We start from the raw sequence: 17,417 nt of genomic DNA on the forward strand, positions 1-17,417 counted from the left end.
AACAAGTGATTTGGCCATGAAGACTGCTCAATGAAACTTTGCCTTTCCTCTTCATGTTTAACATTACTTCCCTTCCTTCTCTCTATAGTCTTGCCAAATAATAATAAATAAAACCAAAAAATAACTTCATTGGGCTTCTCTGACTAGGAAGGGGGTCAGAAAAGGGTTCCTCTAAGAGGTACTGCAGTTTTCCAGAGGCAAAGGTGAAAAGTTTCTAAGTTAAAGACTCCTGAGGGCAGAGCTAGAGAATGGAAGCTACAAAGAAGTGAATTTAAGTTTAACTAGGAACTGTCCAAAGTACTTCAGTTTTCTCTTCACCAGCAGTCTTCATTCATTGAGCCTGGGATTCTTTTTTTTAAATCCTTTGTCTTTGTACACCCTGTACCTTGCACAATTCCTTACAGATTTGTTGATTGATTTTCTGACATCTTTCCTAGTGGCTGATTTTCTCTCATTCTCTGTCTGTCTGTCTGTCTGTCTCTGTGTCTCTCTCCCTCTCCCTCCCTCCCTCTATTTCTCTCTCTCTCTCTCTCTCTCTCTCTCTCTCTCTCTCTCTCTCTCTCTCTCTCTCTCTCTCTCTCTCTCTCTCTCTCTCTCTCTCTCTCTCTCTCTCTCTTCCTCTCTCTCCTTGGTACTTATATGTTTCTAGTAGAATGTAAACTTCTTGAAGTTAGACACTTTTTCATTTTATCTCTGTCTAGATCTCAGCCCAATCCTTAGTAAATCAAGTCAACAAGCTTTTATTAAGCCCCTACTATGTGTCAGGCACTTGACTCAGCCCCAGGGTACAAAGAAATCAAAAGGCAGTCTTTCCCTTCAAGGAGTCCATAGTGAAATTGGAGAGACAACATGCAAACAAGATATAGATAGAATGAACTCCAGATAATCAGCAAAGGGAAGGCACTAGCTAAGGCAAATCAGGAAAAACTTCTTGCAGGAGGTGAGACTCAAAACAGGAATACCTGTAGTCAAAGAGGAAGAGAAAGGGAAAGGCATGAGAGACAGTCATAGTGAAAATGCTTGGAATCATCAGATGGAAAGTTTTGTTGGAAGAATAGCAAGAAACCTAGAGTATGTGGAAAGGAGTTAAGAATAAGGCAGCAAAGGGGGAGGGAAGTGGACATCCCATGAAGGGCTTTCAGTTCCAAATAGAGGATTTTTATATTTGATCCTGGAGGTAATAGGGAGCCATGGGAATTTGTGGAAGAGGGGAGAGGGGATGGCATGAGCAGATGTGTACTTTAGGAAGATCAATTTGGCAGCTATAGAAGCTGGCACATAATGAGTCTAACAGGTCTCAGTTTGGGTGTATTCCAGCTCTACCTTCCCTATGAGACTATCCTAAAATACTAAGATGAAGATGTAGTAGCTTCCACCAAAAGGGAGGATGGGAGAGAAAGAGGGGGAGGGAGAGAGCACTGTCATATCATTAACCTAGATCAAATTAACATCTTGCAATATTGAAGCCCATTTAAGTTGTTTTCTGAGGTTTACTGCATCAGCAAAGGTATTTTTTCCCTCTTAGCTTCTGCCTATAATGAGTGTAGGTGGGTATTCAGGAGAGAAATACTTGGTGGGAGGGGATGAAGATGACATCCCACACACAATCTCCATTTCAGAAATTTAAATGCTGATTAGATTTTAATTGGTTATATAGCCCATCCTCCTCCCCACTCTTCTATGGGTAGCCACAGGCATCAGTAGGATCTGCTAATGCATAGTAGGGATAGCCAGGCTTGGTTTGGAGTTCTCACATTGCTATCTGTAAAGTTAAGCTCAACAGATGGTTCAGTGAGGTACAGGGAAGCAGGCAGGATGGAGAAGTCCAGATCTATCACTGCCAGCAAAGGAAGGGATCCAGTCCCTCTCCAGTAAAGAGAGAATGAATCCCAGGATGAATTCTAGAATTTCTCACTCTGCTGTCAGTCTGCCTCTGCTCTCTGCATACACTTATCTTTACTTATAACAACATGCAGTGGCCCTGGGCAAGGGTGCTATGGAGATCCAAGAAGGTTTGCCTTCACCCAGATGCCTCACCTGGGGCGCAAGTGCTGGGTAAGGATGGGAATAGATTGTCATGTACGATGTGGTACCAAGAGGAGGTGGACCATAAATGTTAATCAGATGAAATGAGTCAGAATTTCTCTGGAAGTAAATTCCATGGGTCCAATGAAGATTGTCTTAGAACTGAACTCAAACTCGTCCTTTCATTAACCCGCATGTCAGAAACCAAGTGGCAAAGTTCTTTAACAAGACATTGCTGAAGAACAAGCAGAAGTCGAACTCAAGTTAAAGCTCCTACTCTGATACTATGGACCGGAAATTGCTCTACATAGGCAACGGAATGGTTCCTTTGGGTGTTCTTAATGATTATGTCAATCAATTAGCATTTATTAATGCTGATCTATGTGCTGTAATAAACTCTGAGGATACAAAGAAAAAGAAAAAGCAGCCCCGTGTCCTCAATCTGTGGAGGAAAAAACATAAATGAATGAGTAAAGAATATTTTATTAAGCACTTAGCATGTGACATGTGTATGTATATAATACACATATGGATGTATATATGCACATATACACCCATATGTATGTACATCTGTGTGTATATACATGCACACATATATGAAGTTGTCAGATTGAAAGCCCTATAGCCCTTACAACAGGGGAGAGAGGAGGGAACAATCCTATATTAAGCACCTACTATGTGCCAGGCACCATGCTAAATGCTTTACAAATATTGCCCCATTTCATCCTGTAGGTAAGATTGTGGGTGCTAGAGCAAATCAGAACCAGAACCCAAACCATAAATTCAGGAACCAAGGAGGGGATTGTTGAGTTCACAGCCAGGGAGCCCCATCCCCATGGATAGAGATGCCTTGAAGTAACAAAAATACAAAACTCATATAGGTTTTGATTTAGGCAAGAGGTGATTTGGGCATGAGGTACCTTGGACAAGACCAAGGTACCTGTTAACTACTGGGTTCTAGTAACAGGAAAGAGACTGCTTTAGGCTAGCTATTTCTTGTAACCTCAGATAAAGAGGGTCAAAGAGAAGGTGGGGGTTGCAATACAAGCCAAGTTAGGAGCAAGATGAAGGAACTACAGAAAAATGACATTGTTTTAGCTTTCTCTGTTACTCACAATCCTCATAACATTAGTGAAATAAATGCTATTTTCCCCATTTTGTGCCTGAGGAAATTGAGGAAAACAGAGGTTAAGTTACTTGCTTAGCATGATGCAACTCATAAGTATGAGGCTGGATCTGAACTCAGGTCTTCTGGATTCCAGATTCAGAGATTTAATCACTATACTTCCTTTCAACAGCAAAATAGATAATAATAAAACTTCTTTAATATTATTTCCACTGAGGAGTAGAAACACCAAGGAAAAGCAACTGCCTGACTACAGCGGTTGAGGGGACATGACAGAGGAGAGACTCTAAATGAACACTCTAATGCAAATATTAACAACATGGTAATGGGTTTGAAGCAAGAATACATGTGATACCCAGTGAAATCACGCGTCGGCTATAGGGGGGTGGGAGGGAAGGAAAAGAAAATGATCTTTGTCTTTAATGAATAATGCATGGAAATGATCAAATAAAATACTATAAAATTAAAAAATATATATTATTTCCACTAAAAGAAAAATATATCCATTTTTGCTATTGAACCACTTCAACTAGGTAGAAAAGACTCTTTTCTGGGTCTTCAGTGGCTGTGGTTACTGAGAATGTGGGGGTTACGGCCCCCGCAGAAGTAGTTGCCAGGTCACAAACTCATAGCACATACAAGATTCCTACAGAGGAGATAGAAGGCAGCTTTAGAGAAGGCAGCCGGCTACCATCTTGGGTAGGAGGTGGAGAACAGGGAGAGGACTCCTGTAAGAGGGAGGATTTGAGCAGAGTCTTAAAGAATGGCAGGAATTCCAAGAGGTAGAAGTTAGGAGAAGGTATTCTAGGCTTAGGGGCAGAAAAGGCAAAGGCATCCCATTGGGAAATAGAGCTCATTTGTAAGGAGAAAAACAAGTAGCCAATGTGGAGGACCTGCCAATAGGGTGTATATAAGGAGACTAAAATATAAGAATCTGAGAAAGGTAGGAAAGAGCCATGATATGAAGTGATTTAAACACCAACTAAATGAGTTTATATTTGATCCTGGTGGAAATAAGGAACCATTAGAAAGTATTTTTAAAAGTAATTAATTTTTTTTTTACAAATTAACAAATTTCCCACTTAAGTATTCCAAAGTTATACACTAGAGAGTATTGAAGGGGAGCTATGTAACACAGTGGATGATGTGCCAGGCCTGGATTCAGGAAGATTCATCTTCCTAAGTTCAAATCTGGCCTCAGACACTTAATAGTGGTACAATCTTCGGCAAGGCACCGTGTGCCTCAGTTTCCTAATTTGTAAAATGAACTGGAGAAGGAAAGGGCAAACCCATTCAATATCTCTTGCCATGAAAACCTCAAATAGGATCATGAAGAGTTGCGTACAATTGAAGGGACTGAACAGCAAAGGATATTGAAGACTAGAATGATATGAGCAGAACTACACTTTAGGAGAACCATTTTGGAAGCAGAGTGGAGGGTGGATTGGAGTGGAAAGAGACTCCCTCTTACAGGAGTCCTCTCCCTGTTCTCCACCTCCTACCCAAGATGAGATAGTGTCCAGGTGAGAGATGATGAGGATTAGACACCCACTTGTCTGAAGAACAAATGAATGATTAGGTGAATTTCCTAATGACCCAATTTAGATATCCCCTCTCTGGGATCTTATCAATAGAGTCATTGTTTTCCACCAATTTTGGTGAGGTTTTCTCATAGATAAGCAAGAGGAATAAATTCCCAACTTCTCCTATCTGCCAACACACTATCTGAAATGATCTGTGAGCTGAGAAGTTAGAGCCACAGTTATCATGAGCAACCCTAGCTCCTGAGCCAAGAGGTATAAATGATGCCCTCAAATTGTTTAAAACATAGTTTTGGAAATCTAACCTCAGACACTTCCTAGCTGTATGACCCTGGGCAAATGACTTAGCCCACATGGCCCAGCCTTTACTGCTCTTCTGCCTTGGAACCAACACGCAGTATTGATTTCCCAGTGGAAGGTGAGGGTTTAAACAAATTGTTTTTATTTTAAAATCCTCAACGTAACTACCAAAAAGATATTTTAGTAGCCCCTATTTTGGGCATTACTACTGGCTAACCCTCATTTCCCCTTCCAATCGAAAACTGAGAGGTTTACCAGTCTCTTCTCGGCTATTAATTCTGCTTCTATTTTTTCCTCAAGAATTCTTATTTCTTTTATTAATCTCTTGCTTCTATTCCTCTCTATTTCATATAGTCCTTGTGAAAATACCTATTCCTTTGAGTCTCTACCTATCGGTTTTACAGTTATTCTCTCCTTTGGGGAGGACTTCTGGATTTTCAATGGTTTTGTATGCTGATCAGCATTTTCCTTGAGTCATTCATCTCTAGCTTTAATTCCTGAATTGGAGTTTTGTACCAGGATCAGACTCTACTCCCTAGGTGGTCACCCCTGCTTGATCTCACACTGGGTTCCTTTGTAACACCACTTCTCAGGGTTAGGACCCTCTGGATCTTTGTGCTTCAGAGCTATAAATATTCATACCCCTCTCTGGCATCTCATAAAAGAGTTTTAGGAACCTCAGAACCCTTGGGCTTGGGCCATTCTGGCTTTAAAGCAGCCATGCTGGTCACCACATCTACTCCCCAGTACTTCCACCTTACCTGAGGCTTTCTAGCTATCCTGAGACTTTATCACAAGAGCCCTTTGCCTTTGTTTCTTCCAGACGCAGAGCCTTGCATGTGACATATGCCTGACTATCTATCTATCTATCCATCCATCCAGCTATCTATCCACCCATCTATCAATCTATCTATTCATCTACCTAATCTATCCATCCATCTATCCATCTATCTATCCATCTATCTATCTATATCTATCTATATATTTATATCTGTATATATAGATATAAAGATATATAGATATGTTACACTGGGCTCAAGTTCACTTTATTAGAGATACCCCCTTGCCTATTTTTCATAATCTTCTGATGACTCCTTACTGGGAGCCATCAAGACCATGCTGTTTGACATGGTCCACATGGAAATTGGGGACTGCAAAGCAACCCCCAAGAAAGACGGAAACACCCACTGAAACCCCCCCTAAGTGACTTTCATTATTAACATCCCCTTATTATTGGAATTGCTATGGTTATTATTTTTACTTGACCCTAGGAAAAATAGATGAGAGCAACATGCTTGCAGGGTTAATACAGATGTCCCACTCTGTCCCCCCAGGATATTACCAGGAGAGCCCACTTACAAAATTAAACCTAAGAATTCTTATATACACACTTAGATAGGACCCTATCTTTTAGGCAAAAAAACTTCTGGCAAATCTGTGCTCTGAATTCCCCAACCTATATCTGGGTCATGTTGATTCTACCATCTTTCCATGCACTTAGCAACAATGTTTCATTGACTATCTCCCTAGGCTTCCTGTCTGTTGTTGGGTTCCATGGAAACATGTATGTTGAGAATCAAGTTGTGTGCCAAATAGATGTGTGATCATGAGGGTATAAAATAAAGCCAGACCTCAGCCAAGGTGGAGCACTTTACCCTGTGAAACCTGTGCTGTGGGCTGAATGCAAAAGCTATGTCCCATCCATCATTTCGCCAACACCGTTCCATTTCCAAGACCCCATCCCTTGTGGGAGGCTGGCAGACCCCACAGCAACTCCTTGTGCTGTTCTCACTATCAGTACTCATTAAATTTTTTAATCATTATTCAGTGTGTTATAGACTTCAAGAATTTCCTAGAATAAGTGTGTGGGAGCTAGATGATTTGCCTCCCATTTAGACAGTATTTTTGGCAACAAGTTTCAAATCAAAATTTTATGTACAGAGAAGAAACCAACCCCTCTGGGAAACATCATGGATCTTGGAATGAAAGGATGGTATATGACCCAATGACATATACCTAAGATTTCCCAAGGCCCTTGGGAAAGAACTCACTAGGGAAAGGGGGGAAATGGGCTTCACCAAAGAAGAACTCAGCTGGGTTTAGCTAAAGGAGAATGAAATTATCAACATGGTCTAATGGAAAGACCAATGGATTTGAAGTCAGAGGACCTAGGCTCAAATTCCACTTCTTCCTTTTATTCACTGCACCTAGACCTAGAATAAGTCTTGAACTTACCTAGAACTTACCATTTTCTTTATCTATAGAAAAATAAGAGGGTATGATGAAATGACCTCTAAGTTCCACTCCAGTTCTAAATTTATGATTCAGTGTGCACACCATATGATAATGTTCTATTTTACTTAATTATTCTTGCTTACTTGTACTACTAAGTTCATTTGTTTCTGCCTGTGTATAAGGAATGTCAGTTCCCTGTTCATTTTGGCACCCTGAAACAGAGTACTTATTGATCTTCACTGGTTATGGACCTGATTTTGAGAACTCATTATCTGTAACCTGTGACAGGTTGGGGAGCATATTGAACTTTTGGATCAAAGATTCATTCACGTTCTTGGATATTCAAACTTTGGTGCTAGAGGAATTTGAAGCACCTTCCTTACAGAAGCACCCAGAAGAAGACTCTAAGATTCGTTCCCATGTTTGTTGTATAAATATTATGATGGACACCTATATGTTTGCTATTTTAATTGTGTTGACTGCTTATGTGTATATAATTTTTAATACATGTGGCCTCTCTGTGATATATGTAACTCTTCTCTTTCTCTCCTTTCCTTTCTTGTTTTCTAGTCTGTGTAAAGGACGGACTCTATACTCAGTGGTGAGAGATGCCAAAATTGTCTTGGATGTCAACAAAACAAGGCAGATTGCCCAAGAGATTGTGAAGGTATTGAAGACTGTGACAGAATTCTCCTTTCCAGAACCCCACAAAACTCAGCTTCTTCCTCAGGAATAGAAGCTGGAGGAAGAAGTCTTAATCCAAAGAGTTGAAAATTGATTTAATCACACCAACTCTGGGGAGGGAAGGAAGGAAGGAAGGAAGGAAGGAAGGAAGGAAGGAAGGAAGGAAGGAAGGAAGGAAGGAAGGAAGGAAGGAAGGAAGGAAGGAAGGAAGGAAGGAAGGAAGGAAGGAAGGAAGGAAGGATTAAAAGAGTTAAAGAACAAGAGCGAGGGAAAGAAAAAGAGAAAAGGAAAATAAGATAGTAAAAGAAGGAAAAACAAATGAGAAAAGAAAAGAATGATGATAGAAAAATAAAGTAGGATAGAGAAAGAAAAGATAAAGAAAATGGGGAAATAAAGAAAGGTAGAAGAGAGAGCAAAAGAGAGAAGGAAGGAGAGATATTTAAATTACTGTTGATTAATGTATTTCTGCACTAATTTTATGGAAGTTTTCTTCCCTCTTTTATTTTTACCAGTTCAAGGGGGCAGCTTGGTAGCTCGGTGGATTGAGAACCAGGCCCAGAGATGGGAGATCTTGGGTTCAAATCTGGCCTCAGCCACTTCCCAGCTGTGTGACCCTGGGCAAGTCACTTGCCCCCCATTGCCTAGCCCTTACCACACTTCTGCCTTGAAGCCAATACACAGTATTGACTCCAAGACGGAAGGTAAGGGTTAAAATAAATGAATGAATGAATGAATGAATGAATGAATGAATGAATGAATGAATGAATAAATAAATAAATAAATAAATAAATATTTTACCAGTTCAGATAAGAAAGAAGGTCATATTAGTTGCACCACCTCCACTTGTTTGAATAGACTTGCAAATCCTGATTATGTGAGATAATTTTCCCTAGCATTCCTTTTCCTTTCTTTTCTTTTTCCATCCTTCTCTCCATATTTTCCTCTTCCCATCTCTTTCCATTCTTTTCTTAAGGCCATCAAGAACTAACAGAACTACTCTTTATGACCCCTGATGATAATAGGGCTCAGAGGGGTGACATGCATCATCTCTCCATATTAAAATGAATGTAAGTAGTTTATCTTTGTTTAGTTCCTTATGACTGCTTATCAGTGTTTATATTTTTATCTTTCTCTTAACTCTTATGTTTGAATTTCTATACATCTATAAACAGAGCTATGCAGCTCTGACTTTTTCATGAGAAATACTTGAAAGTCTTAAGCCATCCATTTCTGCCTATCTTTGAAAAGCATGTTTTTGGTATAATGACTCACTTTTTTAATGGATTCTTCCTTAGCTAATTTTATTCATATATATCTTACTCCTTTAGGAGTGGGAAGACTGAGCTTTGGTAAGCAAAGATCCTAGCCTTCCTGCATTGAGCTCTTCTAGAATCACTGAAGCTTAGTAATGGAAAACCCCATCAGAGGGTACAGTCAACCAATATGTGGTCTCGAATTCCCTCTATGATATCCCCAAGTGGTCATTCACCCTTTGTTTGAAGACCTTGAATGAGAAGGAACCTACTACTTCCAGAGGCAGCCCATTCTACTGTTTGTATCATTCCAGTGGCTAAGAAAATTTTCCTTCTTCAGTTTCCATCCATCTCTCCTAATTCTGCCCTCTGGAGCCAAGAAGAAGCCTCATCCTTCTTTCATAGGACAGCTCTGCCGATATCTAGTCAATCTATCATAGAATCTCATCATCTCAGAATTAGAACAAACCTCAGTAGCTACCTGGTCAAACTATAATTAAGAATCCTCTTTCTACAGCATCCCAAAGAAGTAGACCTCCGGGCTCTGCCTGGATACTTTTAGCCATGGGAAACCCACCATGTCCCAAAGGGAGCACATTCCATTTTGGAATAAATCACAGAACTATCCAAAAGATCAAGTCACAGAGAAGGCATTTACCTCCATTCAGCTCTATTGAATCTAAGTAGGAGCCTGCATTTCATTCTGTAGCAAGAGGGATGAAAATTAAGCATAAAGAAGAAATTCCTTAGATTAGTTAGAGATAGAAAGGCTAAGAGGCACTTCATAGAAATTCCTTCTCTTGGTGTCTTCTAATATAGATTACATTATCATCTGTCTGGAATTGACAAAGTATAACTCAGCAAGAAGGGGGGGGGACTAAAGTGTCCATTCAAGGCTCTTTCCAGCCTTAATAATAACTGATATTTGTTCTCAAATACCTGCATTCTCCAACAGATCTGTGATCTCATTAGAGTCATTATTCCCTCCAATGAAGCACATCATGATCCAACTGTATCTCCCCCATCCTCAAGGACTCCAGTCTATGACCTTTGCTAAGTGCAACATATGTACCATGACCCTTCCTCATCTTCTCTTGGATGGAGAACATTTGGAATATCTTCTGTTCTTACCCTGTACCTTCTTTTACTCCTATACTTCTTTTGATGCCATAGTTCCTCTGCTTCTCCTTCATATTTCCTTGTTTGTCACATCTTAGAATCTGTACCTTTCCATCACCCTTTGGATGATTTTCAACTTTATAAAGTTAACAAAGACTTTCTATGTATCATCTCTTTTGACACTCCAAGTTCAGGATTTAAGTGCTTGGCCCAGGGTCACAAAGTAGGTAAATGTCGCAGGCAGGATTTATATTCTTTTTAACTAAAAATCCAGTGTTCCATTTATTATGCCATATACTTTCTATAGAGTCAGGGTTGTACAATAGAAAGAGGATGACTTTGAGGAACAGAGGATTTGAATTTAAATACTGTATCACTGAGTAGGTAGCAAAAACCTTGGACAAGTAATTTCTCCCTTTCTGGACTTCAGTTATCTCATCTGTAAAAATGAGAGGGTTGGACCACATGGTCCCTGATTTCCCTTCCAACTCTTTAAAAAAATCTCTATAACTTAGCAACACTGATCAACTAGAAGGTTGTGTTTCCAAAATTCACTCCTCATCTCCTCTGGGTGATTCAGCCATCAACATCCTGGCTCATCATCAAAAATGACCATTTTAACAAAAGAAAAAAATCTCTCCATTTCTAGGAAATGGCGTCTTATCATAAATATTCTTCTTACCCACCAGCTTTCATTTTTCTCAAGAGCACTTTGGTTAATGACCAGATAGATTGTCTTCAGACAAGATCCCTCTCCCCTCCAAATGTTCCCACCATGAGCTAATTGTTTATTTGGAGCCATTTTCATCTAATGAACTGGAATATGATGAAGCATCTTTGTTGGCCTTGGAAAGAGAAGGCCAGTCTACCACTCAGACTTTTACTTAATCAGAATTCATTATGACTATAGAAGACTCTCAGAATCATTGGCCTAGAGCTAGAATGAATCTCATGAGGCCATCTCCAATTTCCTCTTATTACAGAGAAGACTGAGGCTCAGAAAGTAACAGAATTAGGCATATTGAGCTGGAAAGGATCTTTAAGGCCATCTAGTCTATCCTCCTCATGCATCCTCCATCCTCTACAGAGGAGGAAAGTTGGCTTCAAAGAGGTTTAATGATTTGCTCAAGAATCTGAACATAGTAAGGGGCAGTCAGAAATAGAATCTATGTCCTCTGAATCCAAATCCAGTGGACTTTGCATTGCACTATGATAACCTTACTCTGCCATTAGTTAGTAACATACATCTTCTCTCAAGCCTTAGTGTCCTTACCTATAAAATGGGTGCATTGGACTAGTTGATTTCCAAGATCCCCCGCTACACAAATGTTCTACAGAAAAAGGGACAGGATTCATGATTTCCTTAATAAAGAGAACTCCCCAGTGAAACAACTCCTTCAACCAGGACTGAGCAGCAGTTCTTCTGGAATGTCATCTTAGAGAGTTGCCTAGAATACTGAGAAAGAAGCCAGTCTTAGAGCCAGTCTTCCTGGCTCTAAGGCCAGCACCACTAAAGCATACTGTTCTATGTTTATGAAAGGTGTGCCTACTGACTTGATCAGAACTATAAATGTGTACAACACTCCCAAGAAAATATCTATCTATCTATCTATCTATCTATATATATATATATCCATTCACCCATCCATCCATCTATCTACCTATCTATCATCTCACCCATCCATCCATCTGTCCCATCTATCTATCTATCCATCCATCCATCCATCCATCCATCCATCCATCCATCTATCTATCTATATATCTCTCTAATATGCTCAGTGCTAAAATTTATAAATTTTGGACCACTTCCTAGTTCTGAATCTCCCCTAGCTCCCTTTCCTCCCTCTCCCTAACACACACACACACACACACATACATGCTTTTCTATGTTCTTCTCTGCTTCTTCACCTCCTTTCACATCCCCTCCTTGTTTACTATGTAATGGGATCATTAAGGTCCTGGGAAATTTCTTAAAGATTCCAACCAAAAACAAGAGGAAAAATGAAGAAGCTGAACTGTCCATGATTAGAGAATTTTGAATGATCACCCTCCAGCTTACCAACAACATGGTGAATAATGGATGGGAAGCAGGGAAGAGAAACACTACTAGCCATGAGAGAAGGGGTGAGGATAGTGGGCTCTGTCATCATCATTTTCTCTAACACCAGTCATTCCAGAAGTACAAATGGGCATGCATGCTGTAGACCCAATAGAACCCACTTACAAGCAGAGTATAAGACTTCCCCTCACCTAGAGAAGGTTTTCCAGGAAAAAGGTCCAAAACTCAAGCTATTTTTAAGAACCTCAGATACTGTCCCTCAGAGTTGTATCAGAGATGTAGAGAATATAGAGCAGGAATAGAATTTAGGAGCTAACTAACCCAACCTCTTCAGATCAGCAACACTTAGTAAGCACTATATGTCAGGCACATTGCCAAGCATTTGGGATACAAAGAAAGGACAAAAAATAATTCCTGCCTTCAGGAATCTATCTTAAGGTCTAAAGGTGAAGATAACTCATAAGTAATTAATCTAGTCCAATCCAACCTATATTATTAAGTTTCTACTATGTGTTAGGCACTGTACTAAGCACTAAGAACACAATTAATAAAAAAGAAAACCAATCCTTGATCTCCAGGAATTTATAGTTGAATGGGGAGAGACAACACACAAAAGAAGACACTAAAGGAGGGGCACCCAGTGAGAGGACATCATGTTCTATGGAGTTTAAATCAGGCAAGGCAGCAGATGCAAAGTGGATTGAGATGAAAAGTTCAGTTTCTACCCTCTATAAAGGAAGGAATTGGAAGGATTTTTATACTGAGCCTTCTATCCCTCCAATCAGAAGGAAAGAAGGCTGAGGAAGTAGTGTCAGTTAAGGCTTGAGTTAGCAGCATGGTACTAAAGTTAGAAGTGATGAGCTTAACCCAGGAAAAGCAAGTTCCTTGGAGTCAAAACCTGGTAGCAAAGTAGTGAGAGAGATACAAGATATTATACAGAAAAAATGGAAGCTAATCTGAAAAGGGAAGCTAAAGACTAGAGGGAAGGGGATGGAAGGAACTGAAAAAACCTATTCCATTTTACAGATGATGAAACAAAAAGGAGCAAAGTGACTATTATCACACGGTGATCAGATCATTCAGATAGCAAGCCGGAGAGTCAAGATTTGACCCTCTAACTCTGAATCTTCCATTTCTTTTTCCCTCCAGGGCATGGGGTATCTCCATGCCAAAGGAATCCTACATAAAGACCTCAAGTCCAAAAATGTCTTCTATGACAATGGCAAAGTGGTGATCACAGACTTCGGGCTCTTCAGCATATCAGGAGTGCTGCAGGCGGGCAGGTAAGGATTTGAACTGGGTATCATATCTCTGAAGCTGAGTTTTCACATAGCCTAAGTCCTTCGCCGTGTAGGTTGCTTTATTTTGTTCTGTTCCATGTTCACTGAGTTCCCATGTGCCCACCCAGACAACTAGTAAGTATTGACTTCAAAAAGAAGAATAAGGCAAGTGAATAAGAGTAAAAAAATCATAATAATGATGATTTAATAATAATAAAAGCATTTTCATATGTCTTTAAAGTCTACAAAGTGCATTACCTATGATGTCTTATTTGTTTCTCATCATATCCTTACAAGGTGTTACTATTATACCCATTTTACAGATGAGGGAACTGAGTCTAAGAGTGGCTTAGTGTAAAGGATCTGGGAAGACTTGTATCTCTGGTATGAGGGCTTACAGAGCCTTTTTAGGGCTACTCATTCTCCTTTAGTGTCCACTTATACACCACCTGTGACTCCAAGAAGCTGTAGTATACATAGTGCCCACATGCGGGTAAACTGACTCAGTAGAAGAGCTAAATGAAGTTGGAGGTCACTGATATCCCTCAAATCTATTGGTGGGCTGGGGGAGTGATATCTACCCCAGGAACACCAAGACTTCCTCCAGAGGAATAGATAGACGAGAAAAATTTGTTCCAATGGCCAGTGAAAGCAACAGAAGAAGCAGGTGCTATGGAGTGCTTAGAAATTTGGTTAGACATTGAAGAAGCAAAGGTCACCCACTGCATCCTGAGCCAACATTCGTTGTCTTGACTTTTGTCCTGCCACTGGACCTGAATGACTGGAAGAGAAAGTAAGGCTAGCAACTTTGCACAACTCTGCCTCATTCAAACCCAATTTATGCCCGAGTCAAAATCCATCACCCCATGGGGACCCCATTCAAGTATTAAGGACAATGACTCAAGTATGAAGGACAACGACCAACCAGTAACTCCACAAAGGCTATGCAGATAGTAAGGGTCTAAGGCAACATTCAAACTCAAGACTTCCTGACTAGATCCAATGATCCATCCCCATGTGGCAAGCTGTTGCCATTATTTGAAAACAAATTCCAAATGGTAGGTGCCATTGCAATCCACCAAGGATAATACAATTTCATTCAAGATTCAGAGATTATCCTTCATGCAGGATGCTCCTTGGGGAGTTGAGATCACCTGTCTAGAATTTCCAAGTTTAATAATTCCAGATTCTATGAGAGGGCATCTTGAAAATACACAGAAAGTGTGTAAAGGCTAGAACATTGAACATAACCAAAGGTTTGGGGTTCGTGTCCTGGCTCTGTTATGTGTGGTCTTGACTTCTGGCCTCATTCCATAATCATCGAATGAAGCAAGTGGGCTAAATACTCTCATAACATCTCTGTTTTTCTTTCTTTTCCTGTGTCAATGTATTTTTCTTTGTATGGAAGAGGCTAAGGCCACAGTAAGTCCTGCTATACTCTGCTGTTGGCACACCTCACCTGAAGTATCATGGTGGCCATTTGGGGCACCTCATTAAGAAGGACTTTACAATTTTGAAAAGGGTCTAGAAGAGGGCGACTAGGATGGGGAAGAGTCTTGAGTCAATGTCATCTGAAGATTGCTTGAAGGAATGAGGCATGTTTTTCCTAGAAAAGTAAAGTCTAAAGAAGGTCATAATTTCTATCTTCAAGTTAATCCATTAAGCATTTAAGGACTTACCATTGCCAGGCACTGTGCTAAGTGCTGGGAGTTCAAAGTAGGACAAAAAGTGTCTTTGGCTTCAAAGGATCACATTCTAATGGGGGGGGACTAAAGGTAAATAGCAAGTTACATAGAAGATATGCACACAGTAGAGAGAAGGTAATCTCTGAGAGAATGATGGGCAGGTGTGAAATTCCATGGAAAAGCCTCTTATAGAAGGTGAAATTTGAACTGAATCTTGAAAGAAGCCAGGAAAAAAGGGATGTCCTGTGGGAGGAGTAGACCTATTGTGTTTGACTCCAGGGGGCAGAACATAAAGTAAAAGAAAGAAAAAAAAGTTGACAGTTAAAGTTAGAATTACTAGGATTAGCTCACCACGTAACAACAATAACAATAATAACAAAGCTAGCATTCACAATGGCACTTAAAAGTCGACAAAGTACATGAGTGATTGTGTCTGGTCCTCTTGTGAGGAAGATGCCTTTATTATTCCCATTTTACATCTAAAGAAACTGAGTCAAAGAATAGCTGGGTGACTTGCCTAGGGTCACACAGCCAGCAACTGTCTGAAGGCAGCATTTGAACTCCAGTCTTCCTGACTACAAATCTACTTCTTTATCCACTGTACCAACTAACTGCCTCATTGTTGTCCTTCATACTCAAAGAGGACCAAAATGACATCATAACATCCGGACCAATGTATAGTGTGTCTGACTGTGACTGATGTACCAAAAGTTGGGCACAAACAGCTCGTATGAACACTTGGGATGTAGATGTCTATAAATTTATGCATCTTGCATTTCTTTTTAACTTCTGCAATTCTGCTCTGCTCGTAGAGCACAGCTCCTTCTTTGATGGGGGCTCGCCATGCTGGACAATCCTATGCCAGTGTCTCCCATGTCTCACAATTGGTATTCTTCATCGAGAACTTTAGAGTGAACTCATCTCTCTTCTTCTGACCTCCATGGGAGGGCTTGCCTGGTGTGAGTTCTCCGTAAAATATCTTTTAGGCAAACATGCATTTGGCATTCAAATAACATAGCTTGCCCATGGGAGGTGAGCTCGCCCAGTAGAATTTGAATATTTAGCACTTTATCTTGAGAAAGGACCTCGTGTCCAGTGCCTTATCTTGCCAGGTGATCTTCAGAATCTTCCTAAGATAGTTTAAATGGAGGCAATTCAGTTTGCTAGTCCAGCACTGGCAGACTGTCCAGTTTTCGTAGACATACAAGGATGAGGTCAGTACAGCGGCTCTGCAGACCTTCAGTTTGGCAAGCAGCCAAATACCTCTTCTCTCCCACACTTCCCTTGGAGCCTCCCAAACACTACTCGAGCTCTGGCAATGCGTACATCAACTCCATCACCTATCTTGACATCCCTGGAAAGTTTACTAACAAGGTAAGTGAACTTATTCACAGAATTCAAAATTTCTCCATTTGCTCTACCCAGTACTAGCTGAAGGAGAACCTCTGTTTTCTCGGTGTTGATGATCAGGTCAAAATTAGCACAAGCAGTAGAGAATCCTTGCTTTGTTGAATCTCAGGCTCAAAGGCTGCGATGAATGCACAATCATCTGCAAACAAAAAATTGTGAACAAACTCTCTCCACTTCAGTCTTGGCTTGTAGCCGTTTCAAGTTGAACAATTCACTCTCGGAGCAGTAGCTGATTTTGATGCCATTTTTCATCCTTATTGAAGGCATCTGACAAATCGCTGAAAGCTTCAGGCTAAAAAGCACAGAAGCAAGCATACAGCCCTTCTTCACTCCACCTGCCACCTGCCACCCGCCACTCAGATCTCACCTGTGGCTCCAAGAAGCTGTAGCATGCACAGTGGCCCCAATTTGTTAAAACCTATCTCAGTAGGCAGGCTAACCCAGTATAAGAATAGCTGAAAAGCCTAAAACCCATCAGTAAGTTAGAGGGGAGTCTACCTAAGCACATGAAGATTTCCCCAGTAGAATTGGCAAATGAGAACAACTTGTTCCAGTGTCCGTGAAGTTTTATGAACAGCTTTGTAGAGCACTTAGAGCTTGGTTACACATCAAGAAAGCCAAGCTCATCCATTGCATCCTGAACCAATTGCCAGACATCTTGACTTTTGTCTTGCCATTGGACTTTGATGACTTTGGAAGA

The 17,417-nt window shown here is 40.4% G+C and overlaps 1 protein-coding gene across 1 annotated transcript in view; it reads left to right on the forward strand.

Annotated features, from left to right (window-relative positions):
* LOC100023537 (kinase suppressor of Ras 2) overlaps positions 1-17,417 on the forward strand; it is a 341,593-nt gene that overhangs the window by 303,377 nt on the left and 20,799 nt on the right. Inside the window, exons 12-13 of the mRNA XM_056821664.1 lie at positions 7,798-7,894; positions 13,492-13,625. Of these exons, the coding sequence (XP_056677642.1) occupies positions 7,798-7,894; positions 13,492-13,625 (231 nt within the window). The remainder of the gene's footprint in view (positions 1-7,797; positions 7,895-13,491; positions 13,626-17,417) is intronic.

Source organism: Monodelphis domestica, chromosome 3, assembly GCF_027887165.1.
Source record: "Monodelphis domestica isolate mMonDom1 chromosome 3, mMonDom1.pri, whole genome shotgun sequence".
Lineage (NCBI taxonomy): Eukaryota > Metazoa > Chordata > Mammalia > Didelphimorphia > Didelphidae > Monodelphis > Monodelphis domestica.